This window comes from Pterocles gutturalis, unplaced genomic scaffold, assembly GCF_000699245.1.
Source record: "Pterocles gutturalis isolate BGI_N339 unplaced genomic scaffold, ASM69924v1 scaffold45722, whole genome shotgun sequence".
Lineage (NCBI taxonomy): Eukaryota > Metazoa > Chordata > Aves > Pterocliformes > Pteroclidae > Pterocles > Pterocles gutturalis.
This window is the reverse complement of record NW_010117123.1, coordinates 246-16,910: the sequence shown is the minus strand read 5'-3', so window position 1 is coordinate 16,910 and position 16,665 is coordinate 246. Positions and strand designations below refer to the sequence as shown.

At 36.9% G+C, this 16,665-nt stretch overlaps 1 protein-coding gene across 1 annotated transcript; it reads right to left on the bottom strand.

Moving 5' to 3' along the window:
* Positions 1-340: 340 nt before the first annotated feature.
* Positions 341-16,358, bottom strand: PRMT7 (protein arginine methyltransferase 7). Its single transcript, XM_010075689.1, has 17 exons — positions 16,216-16,358; positions 15,342-15,378; positions 14,358-14,507; positions 13,748-13,856; positions 13,384-13,496; positions 11,972-12,213; positions 11,663-11,840; positions 10,423-10,550; positions 9,634-9,775; positions 9,048-9,131; positions 7,774-7,821; positions 6,520-6,609; positions 5,692-5,853; positions 3,297-3,371; positions 2,341-2,501; positions 1,141-1,237; positions 341-564 (listed from the first exon to the last, which is right to left on the bottom strand). The coding sequence occupies exons 1-17, from the start codon at positions 16,308-16,310 to the stop codon at positions 406-408; spliced, it is 2,070 nt and encodes a 689-aa protein (XP_010073991.1). The 5' UTR covers positions 16,311-16,358; the 3' UTR covers positions 341-405.
* Between the last annotated feature and the right edge of the window lie 307 nt (positions 16,359-16,665).

Genomic DNA, 16,665 nt, shown 5'->3' with positions numbered 1-16,665 from the left:
CCCAGAAATAGACCGACCAGTTTAACTCACTTTTATCTACTGTTGGTGTGAGGTTTAGTGTCTTCATCCACTGGTATGACATGCAGTAACCAGCAAGTCAACTGTTTTGTATTCCTATACTATTATTCAAAACCCCCAAATACCCACAGTTTCACACTGAAACTGATGATAACAAGTATGTGTATGTACACAATAAACCCTGTCAGGAATACTTGTCCTTAAGAAAAGGTTCCTCTCCACCTTCCCAACTATATATTTTGAAAACAAAACTAAAAAGGTTTAATGTATATTTCAGAACAGTCAGTTTGTTCTCTGAGCACAATAAAAAAAAAAATCCCTCTGCCGTATAAAAAAATACCATGTAAGTTTATTATAATTTAGAAACATAAGTAAAATGAAAGTATTTTATAAAAGCTTAAAATCCATGGCAATCTCTCCTGTCTTTGTGTTGAAATTTATAGCATACGTGACAGCACTATGAAGGTCTGACAGAGCTTCTGATTCAATAACAGAACTGAAGAAATAGACAGCTTGCTTGCAGTGGGGATTCCATTCACAGTTTCCCTGCAGGAGAGAGTTAAAAGTGAAAGCAGTCAAAACCGTACAATATTACTACTAGATAGTAAGAATGCAGTAAGATTGGAAAAGTTCTTCTTCCCAGTTCAGTATACAACGACCAGATAGTTATCACTTCCATTGCCATCCATTCCACTATAGAAATGCATAACTTGAAAAATCATATGCTACACTGCACAGTTAGGTCGTAAAGGAAAAAATGGATTTGGTCAAAGGACATTTACATAGAATACAGAAAATACTCCTTCCCCTCAAAATTTTTGCTTTTGTTAAACTGAGAAAAGGGATTTGTATTAATAAATCCTACTTTGAGCTAGCATCATATTTAAGTTCTGAGTGTGGTTCACAACTATGGTAGAATTTGGATCCAGTTCAGACTCTCCCATTTTAAGATACATCTCCTGCTCCCCTCAAAAACATGAACAGATAGTTCTACTATTTCTGTCTACATAGTATTCACTGGAACAAAGAGCATTGCATCAACCAAGCACAGCCAACAGAGACCCATTTTTCAGCACTGTAATCCTATAGACTTGGACATAATAAATGAGACTAAAGAAATACCTTTTCATTTGAAATTTGCATCAGTCCTGTACTAATGGAGATATCAGCAACAAGATGATATTCCATCCACAAAACTGCTCCATGGCTCTTTCCTTTCCTGGGGAGAGGTGGAGGATCAAAACCTGTTAAGTTATGCAACACTGACAGCTTAAACGCTGCACCTGTTCCTCACATAGTTTAAGTGAGAGCTGTAAAAGCATGAATAACTTGTTTCTTTGAAAAAAAGTTTTACAGCTGGATGATTTGGTAAATGAGTAGCAACTTTTAAAGTATTTGCAGATATGAAATCTAAAAAAGACAAGGAAGAGGACAGTATATCATAACTAAATCTGCTCAGAACCAGTGTCATTTAACAGGCATGAATTATATGGCTTATTTGGAGAGTACTTCCTTCAGACACCCCAGTTTCTATTGTTTCTGAATTTTTAAGGAAATGTTTACCACACATACAATCTTCAAGTGTCTGCTCCACAGGGAGCAGAGGTTATGCTAGCATGCTGCCTGTAAATACAACTGGTGCAAAGGCACTGAGGCCCCACGCAGATGGTTCTGGATTTTGTGAAACTTGAATTTTGTTTTACAAAGAGAAACATACAGTTACAGCAGTGTTTGAGTTACATAAGCTCTAGATGGTTAAAAATAACTTTCCCTTGTTTTTTAAAATTCTTAACAGCATTGCAGGTCTGAACAGAATCAAGTACAACCTGTAGTTAGATTATAGTGAAAAATACCTCAGAAGACATGACAAATATCAAGATTGTTAGAATTATAGTTAAAAGAAAGAAAAGCATACACTTTAAAGCTATTAAACAGAATAATTTGGAAAGCTAAATAGAAGAAAATTCTATTTTCTGACAGAACTCAGCAGCAGGGAACAAACAGAAACATAAAAAATATACAGACAATAGCTTATTTTATCTAAACTATAAATTAATCTATTTAAGTTTTAAATCATGGTAACACCTAGAAAAATGTTATTTTTGAAATACAGGCATATTATCTAAGAAATTATCCTTATTGTTATAACCTATTGTGAATAGCACAGGAAATTTCTGTCAAAGTAACTTCCACAACTTTAGGTCACATTAATAAAAACTCAAGTGTGTTCCCACTAGTTAACTGTAATACACAAAGAGCTTGAACATGAGGTAAAAAACACCTGAAGATCACAACAATATTTATTGCAATGGGAAAACTCACCGTAGAAGATTTACAGAACCCTCTGTGCTGAGAGAGTGTTCCGGTACAGTCTCTCTGAAGTCAAATCTCAAAACTTCCTGGGGATCAGAGAGTGACTTGCAAGGATATTCCCACAGAGGGTGAGGTTCTGCTTCCCTGGATTCTCTAAAATTCATAGAATTCTGAAAAAATAAGGTAATAAAACTACCTGAAAACAATCCAAAGGCAAACAGTCCTTGCTTTCATGTTAATTATGTGTCCTGAACCCAGAGTATCTAAGCAATAAAGCTGCAAGAGGACAGGACTACACTTCCTGGGCACGAAGGAAAATACCTACTACATACATGAAGTAATTGCTATGACTACAGTCCTCAGCAGTGAAACAGAAACAGGCACTGTCAAAACACAATGCATTTAACTTTTCTTCTCCCTTGAGATGAATTCTACTCTAGAACTGCTTGTACTCCTCCACAATGACTATAAAGGCAATCTAAATGGCTAACTCAAGGATATTGACAATACAGCTCTAGAAATTGATACAAATAAATCTCACCCTTCCTATCTATTTCTCGGAAGTCAAAAAGCCTTCTCTTTCAAAGCCTTTCTCCTTTTCTCTTTTGCCCCTCTCAGGGCAAGTAAGGGCAGCAGGATTCATCTGTGAACAACTCCCAGATGACTTTATTCCAAGCTCAGAATAAAATCCGGAGAACGGTATTTTTCTTTTTGAATGAACAGAATTCTTTTCAAACAGTGCAAAGTACTTGAGAGCCTGACAAATGAGAAGAAACATACAACCCCAAAACCCACCCACTGTTTTGCAAGAACTAAATAGCTACCATTATCTATGAAAAACTAAAATGACAGTGTTCTGAGTAACATACAAGTTTTTCAACAGTCACTAAATACTTTTTTAAACCAACGTGAGTTTTGTTCTGTTTTGCTGAGACTTATGCTAAAACTATTTTCAGTCTTCTTACTTTAATCATATCATCCAGAGTCTGGACATCAAAACCTTCACAGGTGCCACAGGGACTCCGGATTCTCCATAAGTCCTAAAAAAGAAAACGGGAATTTGTTTGGCTTTATTAAAGGAAATAGGAAATCTTAAAATAATTTTAGCCGTAGATCAGACATTTGATAACAAGCCAGAAAAAGACTCTTTCCTATCTCTACATTCCTCAACCACTAGAACGACTGCAAGAATCAGAAGATACTGTACTCTGGGGCAATGTTTTGCAAGTCAGTTAATTCTTTAGCCACTGTTTCCAATTCCTCTAAAGAATGTGCCACATTTCCTACCATCTCTATGCGTAGTTTACTTTAGAGTAGGTATGGACTTGCCAAGACTAAACCCCTTTCCCATTTCCACTACCCAGCACAGGCAAGCTCTCCCAGTTGTATCCAACATTTTACAGCTTATTAGACTACCACAGCTCCCTTTAGCACTCCAAAGATTAGCAACATCATTTTAGGCACTTCATACTATGCTTCTCACGTAGCAATCCACTGGACAGACAATGATTCAGTTCAACTTTTGCCTTTCCTTAGGCTGCATTAATAGTCTCTTAATGGAAGAAGAACATTCCCTAGCTGTGGATATACACATCTTATTCCCTGTTCATTGTTGCACTTACCAACCTCAAATGTTCCTGCTTTACAAGATGGCAGCAGGACTACTATAAATTTAAATAAATGCTGCTATCATTTATGTCTGAATACAGCACGAACTAGAGTGACTACGAAGACCCTCTGAGTGGTACACCCCATAGAACTATGAAATCAGATAGGTAGCATCCTGCTACCTAGATGCTATTATGGACTAAAAAAGTTTACGACAGAAGTAACTTCATAATTTTTTTTCTCCTGATCCAGCTTTTGCGAATTGCTTAACTATAATGATATATCCCTATTCTGATAAGATGGAACATCCTACAGAACCAGTTCTGCAGAACACCTTACAACACTATGTCTGTTTCTTCTGTCTAACCAAGAACTGGTAGATGTTATTTTAAAAACCTCACAGATTCTAGTCTTTGAGTCTAGATTCTCCATTGAACAAAGAAGAAAATGTAAAACTAAAGCAACAGCTTTTCGAATAGCTTAATGGAACAAAACACAAGTTAAACGTTCTATCAAAATAGCTACATGGAATCATCTCTGAACACAACTCTACATAAAAGTTTAAAACTGAGGTTCAGGTGACATGATTGTTACTCTACATTCTGATAACAGAGTGCTGATAATCTTAAATCATCGCTCTGTATGCTTCAGTTCCCTCATCCAGAACATGAAGAGAATAATGCTTACTTCCTTTACGAAATCCTTTGAGTTCTAAGGAAGTAAATCCTCTAGATAAGAGTATGGAATTCAGATTAACTGCTTATTTCAATCTGATTACTATTAGTCTTAAACATCCACTTCCTATTACAAGATTCAGATTTACATTATTTACTCAGTATATATGCAGTGTATCCAACTAGTCCCAGAGAGAAAAAAAAATACATATTTTCACGTGCACAAATCAAAGGCAGAGGAGAACAAGGTTAAAGAGCATTTGAATAAGGAAACTGTTAAGGGAGAAAAGGCTTGGGCACAAAACTACAGCTGGTGAACCAGAAGGAAGATATTTTTAAGATTTTTAACAGATAAATTGAAGGTCATGTTTATGTGAAAATACTTTATAGGCATTACTTCATTTATAGATATGTATATTTTAGTTACACAATTTCAGACTAAAGAATTCCCTCACTACTGAAGCTACTGAAGAAAAACTTTGCATATTAATTATGAAAGTACTTATTTAATTTCTATTGTCATTGTAGGTGAACTCTACACAATCTTTGTCAACCAAGTCCTTAATAAGAGCAAAAAGTTTATACCTTTGTACAATTCTGTACAAACATTACTTTTTCAAGTATTGTTACGATGTGACCCCTATTGTGCTCAAATTTAGAACTGTGCACAGCCTCAAGTGGTTAAAAAAAAAGAGCATGCAATTATGAATCCTGCCTACAGTCTTATACTCAAAAAGCATAATTTTAAAACCCGTTATTTTGCAGAATATCTTAGTTTATAAATAAGCACAATTCTCACATGCTCCAGCAATCTCTCTCTAATCTAAAGAAATACTTTAAAACATTCAGCCCTTTCACTTAAAATGCTAAAATTATTTGTGTCAATTTTCTGACTAGAGATGGCTGAAATAGCAGAACTCGCCTTCAAGATGTGAAATATTCTTTTCTCAGGGGTTAAGTGCAAAACACAAAGTGGACAGTATTAAGATGAGATAAACGTGTTAAAAAATCCTGGAAGAGTACTCAATTCTAAGTGAGTTTGTGTAAATATCAAATGTCTAGTTTTAAACAATCTCACCTGAAACTCCACAATCATCATGTGCAAAGCAGCAGACTGAGGTAGGACAGCGACATTGCTGGCAAGGTGACTGGTCACAGCTGTCCTAGCGTACCAGAAATACAGGTTATGCCACGGCAACAAACTCGTAGTAAAAAACGGCTCTCCCACAAGTACAGAAATCTTGGCAAAGAAAGGAGATAAAAAGCACTACAATAAAGAACAACTTGATAACACAGGCTGTTTATAACTTCAGCAGTTGACAATGCAATATAGCAAGTTAAGTCATCTACATAAAAGCTTCTACTGCTCCCTAAGGATTTAATTACTGCACACTGCACGTACTACACAGCAGACATCTTTTTGTGGTTTTAGTTAGCAAATTTTAAAATTAATTTTCCTGCAACAAAGTTTGAGAGAAAACACTACAGTTTTTAGGTTGGAAGGCTTTGTAATAAGAGTAATAGAATTTTGACATTTTTAATTTAAGGATGTTAGTACTTCCAAATAGACCGCAATCTTCTGAGTGGCTTGTAAAAGAAGAGCTACAGCCTAGCAGCACTTATGCAGTAAAACCAGTTTAACTCCTGTTACAACCGGTGTAGACTACGCAGGAAGGCAAAGTCATACCCCTTCAAAAACAAAGCAAAAACCCTCCTACAATCTTTACACTACGCCTCATTTAGTTTCACTGAGACAAGGTCTGAACCATGTAATCATTACGCTTTATGTGAACTGGGATATAATGGGATTCATTGTGCTTATGGCACAGTAGGAAAGCAAAATTCATTTTCACCTTCCGCTTCCCACCACCCCACTGAAACTCAGTATTGGACAACTGTAACATACCTTTTTATCTTCCAAATGAGAAGACATCAGCAACTCGGGACGTGTTTCTATTATTTTAATTTTGTCTTCAAGATGATTTGCTTTAAAAAACTAAAAAAAGTAGCATGCTCTTTATCAAAAGCTACAGTTGAGACTCAAACCCATACCAAAACAATAATTTTATTAAAAATAAACAAAAAAAAATTAGCCAAAATAAATTTTTAAAAAATTTTCTACTATAACAAGTCTATTCTTGAAGGGTCCATGAACTTAGAGACCATGTCACACCTAGTGACTAAAGCACATGGCCTACATATTCTTTGAATTACATACATAAAAAGGCAGATAACACAAAAGTTGCCTCACCTTCACTCACTTGTAGTTTGAAGGACATTGTAAGGACAGTCAAGAAAGATAAAAACTACTTCAACAATGAATAGACTGTGTATTTGGCTTCTGTTTGAAACCAGGTTTGCGTCCTAATTTGCCTACTGTTCGTGTTTTTGTACTCCTAAAGCCACAAGCTGAGACAGACCTTTTTCAAATATATTTTGTCAACTGGAACAGACAGTCCAACAGTGACTTCAGGAAGCTGCTTCCAGTACCTTCTTAGACATTAGCTGCCTCTCCTGACCAGCCTCTGCTCCACTCGCAGGGCCTTCTGTGCTCTACCCCAAGGAAGCAGCTGAAACTTCGCTTGCAGTAAAGACCCACGGCCTACTGTCTCCTAAGAGCCAAACAGCAGAGCAGGCATTCCCAGCTGGAAGGGAGAACAGCTAGAGGCTGCCGCCTTCCTGGTAAGACTGATGCAAGCTACAGGATACTCTCACATTCCACTAATGCTCAGAAACAAACAGCTTGGCCTTTATCACCAATGCAATCAGGGCAGCAGAGCAGCAGCTCAAGCAGAGGAGCCAACAGGCACCTGCAAGGAGAGATCAAGCACTGGCAACCATAATTCCCTCTGCTCAGCTCAACTGTCCCAGTGACCTATGCGGCTTGTGGCTAAAGCTATGAGACTGGAGGTATCTCCAGTGGGATGTACTCCTCCAAGTATCTGCATAAAGCTCTGTACAATTACCAGGAAAAAATAAGAACAACTCCTCCCCCCAACATATCCCACCCTCCCACAGTCTTGTCAAACTATATGATCAAATACATTAATTAAACTGAATTAATCTCCAAGACTGATGCAAGGACAATCAAAGGTATCAACTGTGGCCTTAGAAATGCCACGAGTTCATTTACTGCTTTAACAGAAAACTGAATACTCACTTTTTTCATGACAGAACAGGACACAGCAGAGTTTTCTAAGGTAAACACCTAAAGAAAATATGCAACAGTTAGCCAACTAGCTTTATAATTTTTAATTAAAAGAATATGTAAAGGAACAATGAAGGAACTATTTTGATGCCCTAGTGAACATAGTTCATAAGAACCATGCATCTTTTCCACAGCCCACTGTCATGTACCTTTTTAAAAACAAAGACACTCTTAATAACTACAGGCTAACACGTTAAATAATGTTGTTTTCACAGCCAGACAAGAAAAAAACCCAGCAGAATGCAAATACTTATTTTCCATTTTTAAGATGCACGTAGCATGTTGACATTTGCTCTAGGCATGTATTTACTCCTGAACAAATGCAAGCATATTGCCAGTGTCCTGAACCAACCTCCAGTAGTGCCCACTCCTTGTAAGCATTGTTTAACATGATCTATGTCTGCTGGAAAGAGCTCAGATATGCAGTGCAGCACATCAGCCTTTTGAAGTAAGAAAAAAATCAGGTTTTATTCAAAACAGGTGAACAGTTAAGCAATACGCTGCTACAGGGCCAGCAAAATATTACAGAAATCTCTGTCTGCCATGGTTATCTGTGACTACCACTACTAAAGACAAAAATTCAGGGACCATGGATCACCAGTTTAACTCAGCATGTTTATTTATTTCTATGAATTGCCTAGCATCTTCCTCAGGATTATATTACATTACAACATTCCCAGATATTCAGTTCAACTATAATAGATTTCACTTTGAAGAGCCCCATGAGAGAACACCTCAAGGAAGATATATACATAAGTGAGACAGCCAGGCAGCACTCAGCTCTCATTTACACACTGACTCAGTATTCTTACTGCTCCCTATCTTGCTATTACAGACCTTCCATTTCAGACTAGATAATAAATGTAATTATGGAATTGCAAACATAAAAGAAGAAAAAAAAATTGCCAGATATTTAGGTCAGTAGAAAGAGTATTTCCAAAAGCACCAAGATACAAGATGGCAAACAGGAATTGGTGGGGAATGAGGAACACCACTTCATTCAAGGCGACACAATGCTAAACATCAAAACTGGCAATTATTATCTCCCCAGAATTCAGCTTGATCAGAGATGAACTTAACCTCCACTTCAGCACAATGGGAGCCTCATTCTCACTTGTCATGGAAGAGGCACTGGAAATAATTAAATAATGGGCTGGAAATGCTGAACTATATGAGAACTAAAAATAGCTAAAACACAAAGATCAGAAAAACAGGAAGTACTGTACCCGCTTTGCTCCAAGATAGTGAGCCAGCACAGGCAGCAGACTGCCATCACTGATACAAAGGCAAATGCTATCTGTTTTCAGAACCTGCAGACAATAAAGTCATTGTTATTCCTATTCCAGATGAAAAAGTTTTCCAATTCTAGACATTGTGGTGGCATTTTTTCCCATTTTATACAGCTCCATGTCAAATAAAGACTGTGAGACACAGTGATTAATGTGACCACTTCAAGCAGAATAAAAAAGAAATAAGAAATGTAAGAAATGTTCATATAACTCCCTTGGTTTAGGCTAGAAAAAGTTTGCACAAAAATACATCAGGTGTCTTTATTCAACTACCCATACTCCTTCTAACAAACACACAGCACTGCTACAAATTCCTATGCAAAAATGGCTGCTTACAATTTAAAAAAAGTAACACCAAAGTTTTCATGACAAAATATAACTTACACCTGCTGATGAAAATAAAATATACTTTGTGAACAAAGTTCTTTAGCAAGGGAGAAACAAATTCCATAATTATTGCAAATAAAACAATACATGCATCTATCACAGAAGCAAAAAATACCTACAGGCAACATGCACTCACTTTCATCAAAGACTTGATGTACTGGCGTGTTCGGTTCTGATCATTTAATTCCCCAAATCGTGGTCTATTCCAAAGAAGATGAGCCTGACACCAACAAACAGGACTCTCAACACAAACATCTGCTTTATTCTCCTCTTCACCTCTGGAAAAAAATTTCAATGAAGTACTAACTACAGCATCAGCAACATGTTTTCAGAGACAGGTACATTTATGCTTTTTAGCTAGCATGAACATTAATGCATATGGATTCCATTGTTACTTGTTCAAATTTACTAGTTCTCCAGTTCTACATTTTCGTAGCTTCGCACTTCCAAATGAAAAGAAGAGAAAGGGCCAGTTTTCACCTTTTTTAAAAAGACAAAACTTAGAACCTCCCAAACTTTCACACTAACTATGATGGTTAGGTATTTTAGGCTTTGATCTATTAGAAAGAAGTTCCTTCTTTGCATTCCCAAGTAAGAAAGGCACATAATGGAGACAGAATGGCCATCATTTCACTCATCTCTCAGCTAAGCTGTATTTTAGAACTTCTAGGAACCAACCACAAGCGTTTTTTGCTTCTCTGTCACAGAATGCCACCATGTATAAGGCAGGAGCCTGCAGTCCAAACCTCAACTGTGTTTTTATGCATGTTTTTTTTTCCACCTGTGCACTGCCCATAAAATGGCTTTTAACAATTTTCTAATTTCTAGGTTCCTATCTTGCTTTTCTACAAAATAGTTGCACTAAGAGCACCAAATATGCTTGGAATAAAATACCACCCCCCTTTTCATACACATGTATCGTTACCTGGCTTTCTGCAGCTTATACCACAAAGAATATTCATCACGACAGGCAGTCAGGTACACCTTCTCACCCTTGAGAACTGGCTCCTCATTTGGAAGAAAATACACACACTGCATCCAGTGATCTCTCCACTGAAAAGGGTTGATAAACAAAACCTTAGGATTAACTCATAAATAGGAAATGGAAAGTAAACAAATAGCAGGAAAACAATTAGGAAGTACAGGCACAACTTTGAAGCACTGATCTATGACTAGTTGCAAGAATCTTGTTCACGTTAGCAAGGCTGAATAGACTAACACCATATATTGAATAAACGTACTTTATATAGACTTCTTACAACAGAATAAGCCGGAGACCACTGGCTTGCCGTCTAGCTAAGCTTGTGTTTTAATCAAATGAAAAACAAATTCAAAATACACTTTGCATTTATTTATGCTGTTTCATCTGCGTTAGAAACCTGTATTGAACTGCTGACAGGGACCTGTGGCTGGAGCCTCACACATCAAAAAAAGGTCACTTAGTGTCACTCTGATATGACAGCACAACTATTTTGTGTTTCAAAAAGCTATTTTCTGCATTGCAAATATTCCAAGGTGACTGGTCATTCTATGCTGACTGAATGCCCTGAAGCTTCATAGTTTCAAATTTTATTCTCAAACATGGTAAGTGCAAACGATCATTTTGTAGCTTCCCTTTGACTAGGTTAAACCTTCTAGCAAATACATTCATATAAAAACACAGGAATCTGATTTAACAGTGATCTCCTTTTCCTCTAATTATCCAGGATCAACCCAGTGTTTTCCCACACCAGCCTTTTTTATGGGAGTATAACTACATCACCATAAACTTAACACTTATTTTGAAATTCAGTAGAGGAACTACGTGGAAACAAACTACACACTAATAATTTTGACCAGGCATAGAGACTAGCTAAGGAAAAATATTTTGAAATCTTTATTTCTTGAAAGTAAAAGAAAGAAAATAAAAATATCTGGAAGACAGCTTCAGTTTTTAAGCTTTACATGAAAACGTTTAAGTTTTACATTAAAAAAAACCTAAAATGGGTACATACTATAGTTAATATTTCTATGATTTGCTTATTTAGCATCTTCTAATACATAAAACATCAGCAAAGCTCCTACACAGTTGAAGGGAAAGCTCCTTAAAACACCCAATATGGCCTTTACCCAAAATAATTACCGATAGTCATCTGACAAGAGCATCTGAAGGCTCAGGATTTTACCTGGAAAGCAGAAGTGGATTTGACCCAGTATGGAGCCATTGTGCAATTTATCATCCCAGAGGGGTCCATGTCAATATCCCACCAGGAAAGTACGATTTGCGCCTTGCCAGATTTTACAGGCTCCAGCTGCACTCTACAGGAGGTAGAGGCACTCCTTACTGGCTTACTGAAATCCACACTGCAGAGAAGCAAGAAAATTATAAAAAGCACTCTTTAGAAATTCTCACTAGCTTCCTAAGCTGTATACACAACTTATATAAAAGGCATAGCAGGAAAATTTTCTTTTTAAAGAAACAATGTCCACCTTACCTGAACACTGTCACCACATCACTAAGGACAGTGAAGTCACTTGAAGGCATCTGGTTCAGCTGGATATCACAAACAGAAGGAACACCTGGACAGTTCTCCATTTCTGAAGGGGAGACAATAATTTTTTCACCGTCTTCTGCTTCGACATGAACAGGAAACAGTTTGTTCCAGGACCACATTCTTTTGGATTCCACTAATTGGACATACACTGTTGCCCTGTGAGGCACTGCCTCACATCCTTCCTGAGTGTTCAAAACAAAGGGTAGATGCTTTCAACAAGTATGACTTATTAACATGCATGAGAATTAAATAAATTGAAATGTGAACCAATTTAAAGTGAAGTTGGACTGGGAGCTTTGAAATCTTAAACACAAATTATTTCAGAGACTTCTGTAACATCAGAGCACTTTGTCTCTCCATCTGTGACAAACAATATACATATCTATCCTGTTCAGTGTGGTTCAGCAAGGCCAAATTGCTTTTTAAGTAATGCAATTATTTACATGCAACATTATCAGTTTACTAGCCTCAGTTAAACTTGCATTTCCATTCTCATTCTGAAATAAGTGATCTTGAGCTTCTCAAGGCAGATAACTACTAGGCTATCAACATTAAAACAGTTTCTGATTGCAATGAGTAAATAAGAAAAATAATGCCTCAAATATTTATGCAATGACAACTTTGTACCCATGTTTAAAGAGTAGAAAATATATAAGCTGTTCTAACTGCAAACTAAGAGCTAACTCTGAAGTCCAAGAATATTGCTTTCATAAAAAAAGACAAATTAAAATTCAGAGTTATATATGGAGAGCAGTAAAAAGTTATGGAGTCTTTAGATGTAAAACTGGTGAATCGAAACCTAGAAACCTAAATAAAGTTTTGCCACCCACATTTTAATTAAAGGAAGAAATTATAAAGGGTAAAAGAGAAAGCCCTAAAATTATACCTATAGAGTCTATGTTAAAAAACCTGGATATTAATTTGATTATGTTTGAAAGTACTTCCGCAGGCAAAAAGCATGCAGATTAGCAAGAGGTCCTTAGGAGAAAAAAAAAAAAAAAAAAAATGAACCAATGCCTGGGAAGTGAAGCCCATCAAATTTGTGAGGAGAACTTCATTTTTTAAAACATCTTGGAAGAAACTGCTAAGGAAAGCTCCAATTTAGAACTGCGTGCCTTTCTGAAAGACACTTGTTAACCAGCAAGTTATTGGCTTTAATACAAAGCAACTATGAATAATTTCATAGCCTGTGATCTACAATATGAACTCCAATAGCTTTATTCTAGGAATGAATCTAGTAAATTATTAACTGAAAAAAAAAATTAGCACAGCACAGCTCTATCCAACTCCAAAAAAAGACAGAAGTTTCTCTAGGGATAAATGTGACACACTATCAACTTCTGTTTTCTTACCTGTACAAGATATTTGTGTGCATGCTCATAGGTTGGTAAAGCTCCTTCTCCTATCAGCTCTGTATCAAATAATTCTGTTACCAAGATGTTTGCACGACATTGCATATCTCCATCTACAAGACACAATTTAATACTGTAATACTAAGACTTTATATGTCTTTCATGAAGATGCTACCCTGAAAACACAAATAACTAAAAAAACCCCCAACTTATTCCTGTTAAGAGAACCTGCTGAAGACTGAAAATTATCTTCCTTCAGAAGTTCACAATGAATTAAAAACATTCAGAAAATAAGAAAAAGACATATTGCTTCATGGTTTTGAGGTACTTGCCAATTTTTTTAACGCTAGCCTAGTTTTCTCACCTGGACCAACTGTGACTGCAGTGGAGTGCTTGTTGATTACCTTGATCTTGTCACGAAAACCGTTCTTCTCCACTATCTTCACAGCAGCATTAGCCATGGGCTTGAAAACCTGTAAATAGCAAGAGTGTAACAAACCAGTAAATTAACATTAGCTTTCAAAAATTAAAGGACACTGACACAGAATGCAGCATATTTTGTTCCACAAAAATTTTAACATCTGCATCTTTTCCTATGTTTGAAGTTCATTAACACACATGACAGCAAGCCTCGCTTCAGACTTTCATAGAGCTCCAATGCCAGTTACAAACTATCAGCTGTCTCCAAAAGCTACTCCAATTTAACTTTTGAAAGACAAGAATACACATTAACAATACTTTAGCATTTACATTAAACAAACTTGCTATTTTCAAAAATAAAGGTATATATGCATCAAAAGAGGCCCCAAGAGACTTGTACACATAAAAGTATCAAGCTTGCATTTCAGAAGCCACAATACAAAACAGCAAATGCATCCACTCCACTGATCATGCAGAAGAACAACTGCACCAAAGTTCTAAAGAGTCTTTGAACACGCATGCAGAAGTATGTGCAAGCTGCAACAAGTGCTTACCTCAATTGCATAGCAGAAATCTGCACCTGCTGAAGCTGCCATCATGGACAGGAGTCCTGTGCCAGTCCCTATGTCTAGAACAACTGCTTTCTCCCCTCTTTCTTTCACTCTGCTCACTGCAGCACGAATACCTTGGTAATATTTCACATTCTGTAGAGAAGAAAAAAAACAAACATCAGCAACTCTTTATCCATTTATACTTTTAATTTTTGTGAAGAAGTCTTGCATTCTTCAACCATGAGTTTATAATTAAAGACCTACAGACATTCTTTATGCTATACAGTCACACGAAAGCCATTTTCAGCAAAAGTAAGTGTTTTTGGAGGCATCAATCCATTTAACGCACATCAATTTTTATCACAATACTCACATGGTCATTCATCAGTCAGCTATTCATAGCACATTCATAATTACAAATACAATATATTTGCTGGAGCAAATAATAAGAAGATCCACATAAGATACTACTGTTTTTCTGATTACTTTTCCCCTGCAGCACCATTCAAATAGTCATACAGTACGCATGACAGCGCAAGAGCTAAAGTATCCTGGATTTAGACCCCTCTCTACATCTACTGGACAACATTCATACATGAGAAGCAACATGTGTTTTGGTTATGTGTCATTAAGTGAGGCTACAAGCATACAGCATTAACAACAGGAAAAAACCCAAATGCTGTCATCTGTCAGCTACAGTATACATATTGAAATATATGCTTATCTTGACTCCATAATTGTCTACTGTAAGACATTCCTTTCCAAATGACTTATCAAGCCTTTCCAAAGAATACACTATCTTTGGACATTTGAGTCAGATGAAAGGCAGCATCTGTTGATCTACAAGCACGTCTGGTATCTTAAAGGATACAAATCTGATCACTTCATCTTTCAGAAAAACCTGTAAAATCATGCAGTGACAGCTATTTAAGAGAAACTAAATGGGTGTTTTCTCACCATTTAAAAGTTTTTTGCTTCTATACTTACTCTGTCTTTATCATGAAGCATATCTGCATAGCGTGACCTACAACAAAAAAAATTCCAGTCAAAATACTGTCTACTGCAAAGCACAACAAAACTGCCAGATCTTACATGGTCTCCTTTGTTTTGTCTTACTACAGCAATTGATCTCTATGGTGCATAAATGCGCAGACAACTGGCATGCTCTGAGGTTCTGACCTGTTTCCCAAATCTAAGGAATAAGGTCATTTCAGTGATCTGGTCATCAGCATATAAATGAACTAATTAACTGCTGGCATATATCCGCTCTTCAGCAATAGACCCAATACGGAGACCCAAGGACAAACAGCTGTTAACTAACAGCTGGGACAGAGGGAGGTTCCTACAGAGCAATACACAGCAATGAAAGACAGCCTACTAATGGTCTATAATTTGTCACCAAGATTTAAATTTCTTTGGTCTCCATTTCTTCATGGGTCACACTACTTAAAAATACCCCAAAATCTAATCTCCCCAACTTCTCTGGTTGTTACATTAAGCTCTTAAAAATATACTACAGGAACAGACAACTGCTAATTATTTGTTGCACTGGAGATTTAAAAGAAATTTAGTCAGTATATTTTGCCACAACTCAGTCACTATGCGCATTAAGACAAGCAACTCAGAAAGCGTTTAAAGAAAATAGAAGGAACCTAGTTGGAGGACACTTGACAAAATTCTCCATTTACTGTTCTGGCCTGTACAACACAGGGCACTGCAACATTTAGACTGTCCTACAGTCTGCTCATTTCCTGTCCTTGGAACTTCTACAGCAATAAAGCCAAAAACTGCCATGAAAACAAATTGGGTTTGTTCTTTTTTGTAGCTTTAGTGGAACAACAAGCTATTTTTTCCAGCATACCTTGCAATCTCCTGATGGTAGTCGTAGTTCTCATCCTCTTCTAACCACTCCATTGCACCAGTGGTTGGATTAGCTCTTCCACAAAAGGTCTTCATGATCAATCTCGATTTGTGTTATTTATGTATTATGTGCAGTTCTGCTGCTTTCTCTTCAGTATAATACTCAAAATGCTGTCTGTGGGAAAAAAACCCCACAAAACTTTCAGTGAAAACAACTATCGCTTTAGCTCTGGATACACAGATATACTTTCCCTATTACACCTGCCTTGGCCAGAAGCACTGGTGGCTGCCTTGCACTTTTTCTGTAAGGATGTTTTAAGCTCATTAATTCACGCCGGAAAAAAAATAATCACCAGTAAACTCTCAAGGAAGCCCTCGGCTTCAGTTGGCGGGGAGAAGCCAACGACCCTCTAGGGGATCCCCACACCCTGTCTACGGAGGGACCTGCCAG

Coding starts and splice junctions, on each gene's coding strand:
- PRMT7 (XM_010075689.1), bottom strand. CDS start 16,310: ATGAAGACCTTTTGTGGAAGAGCTAATCCAACCACTGGTGCAATGGAG. Junction 13,497..13,747: donor TGCAGTCACAGTTGGTCCAG/GTGAGAAAACTA, acceptor TGTGTCTTGTAG/ATGGAGATATGCAATGTCGT. Junction 11,841..11,971: donor GATGTGGTGACAGTGTTCAG/GTAAGGTGGACA, acceptor GCTTCTCTGCAG/TGTGGATTTCAGTAAGCCAG.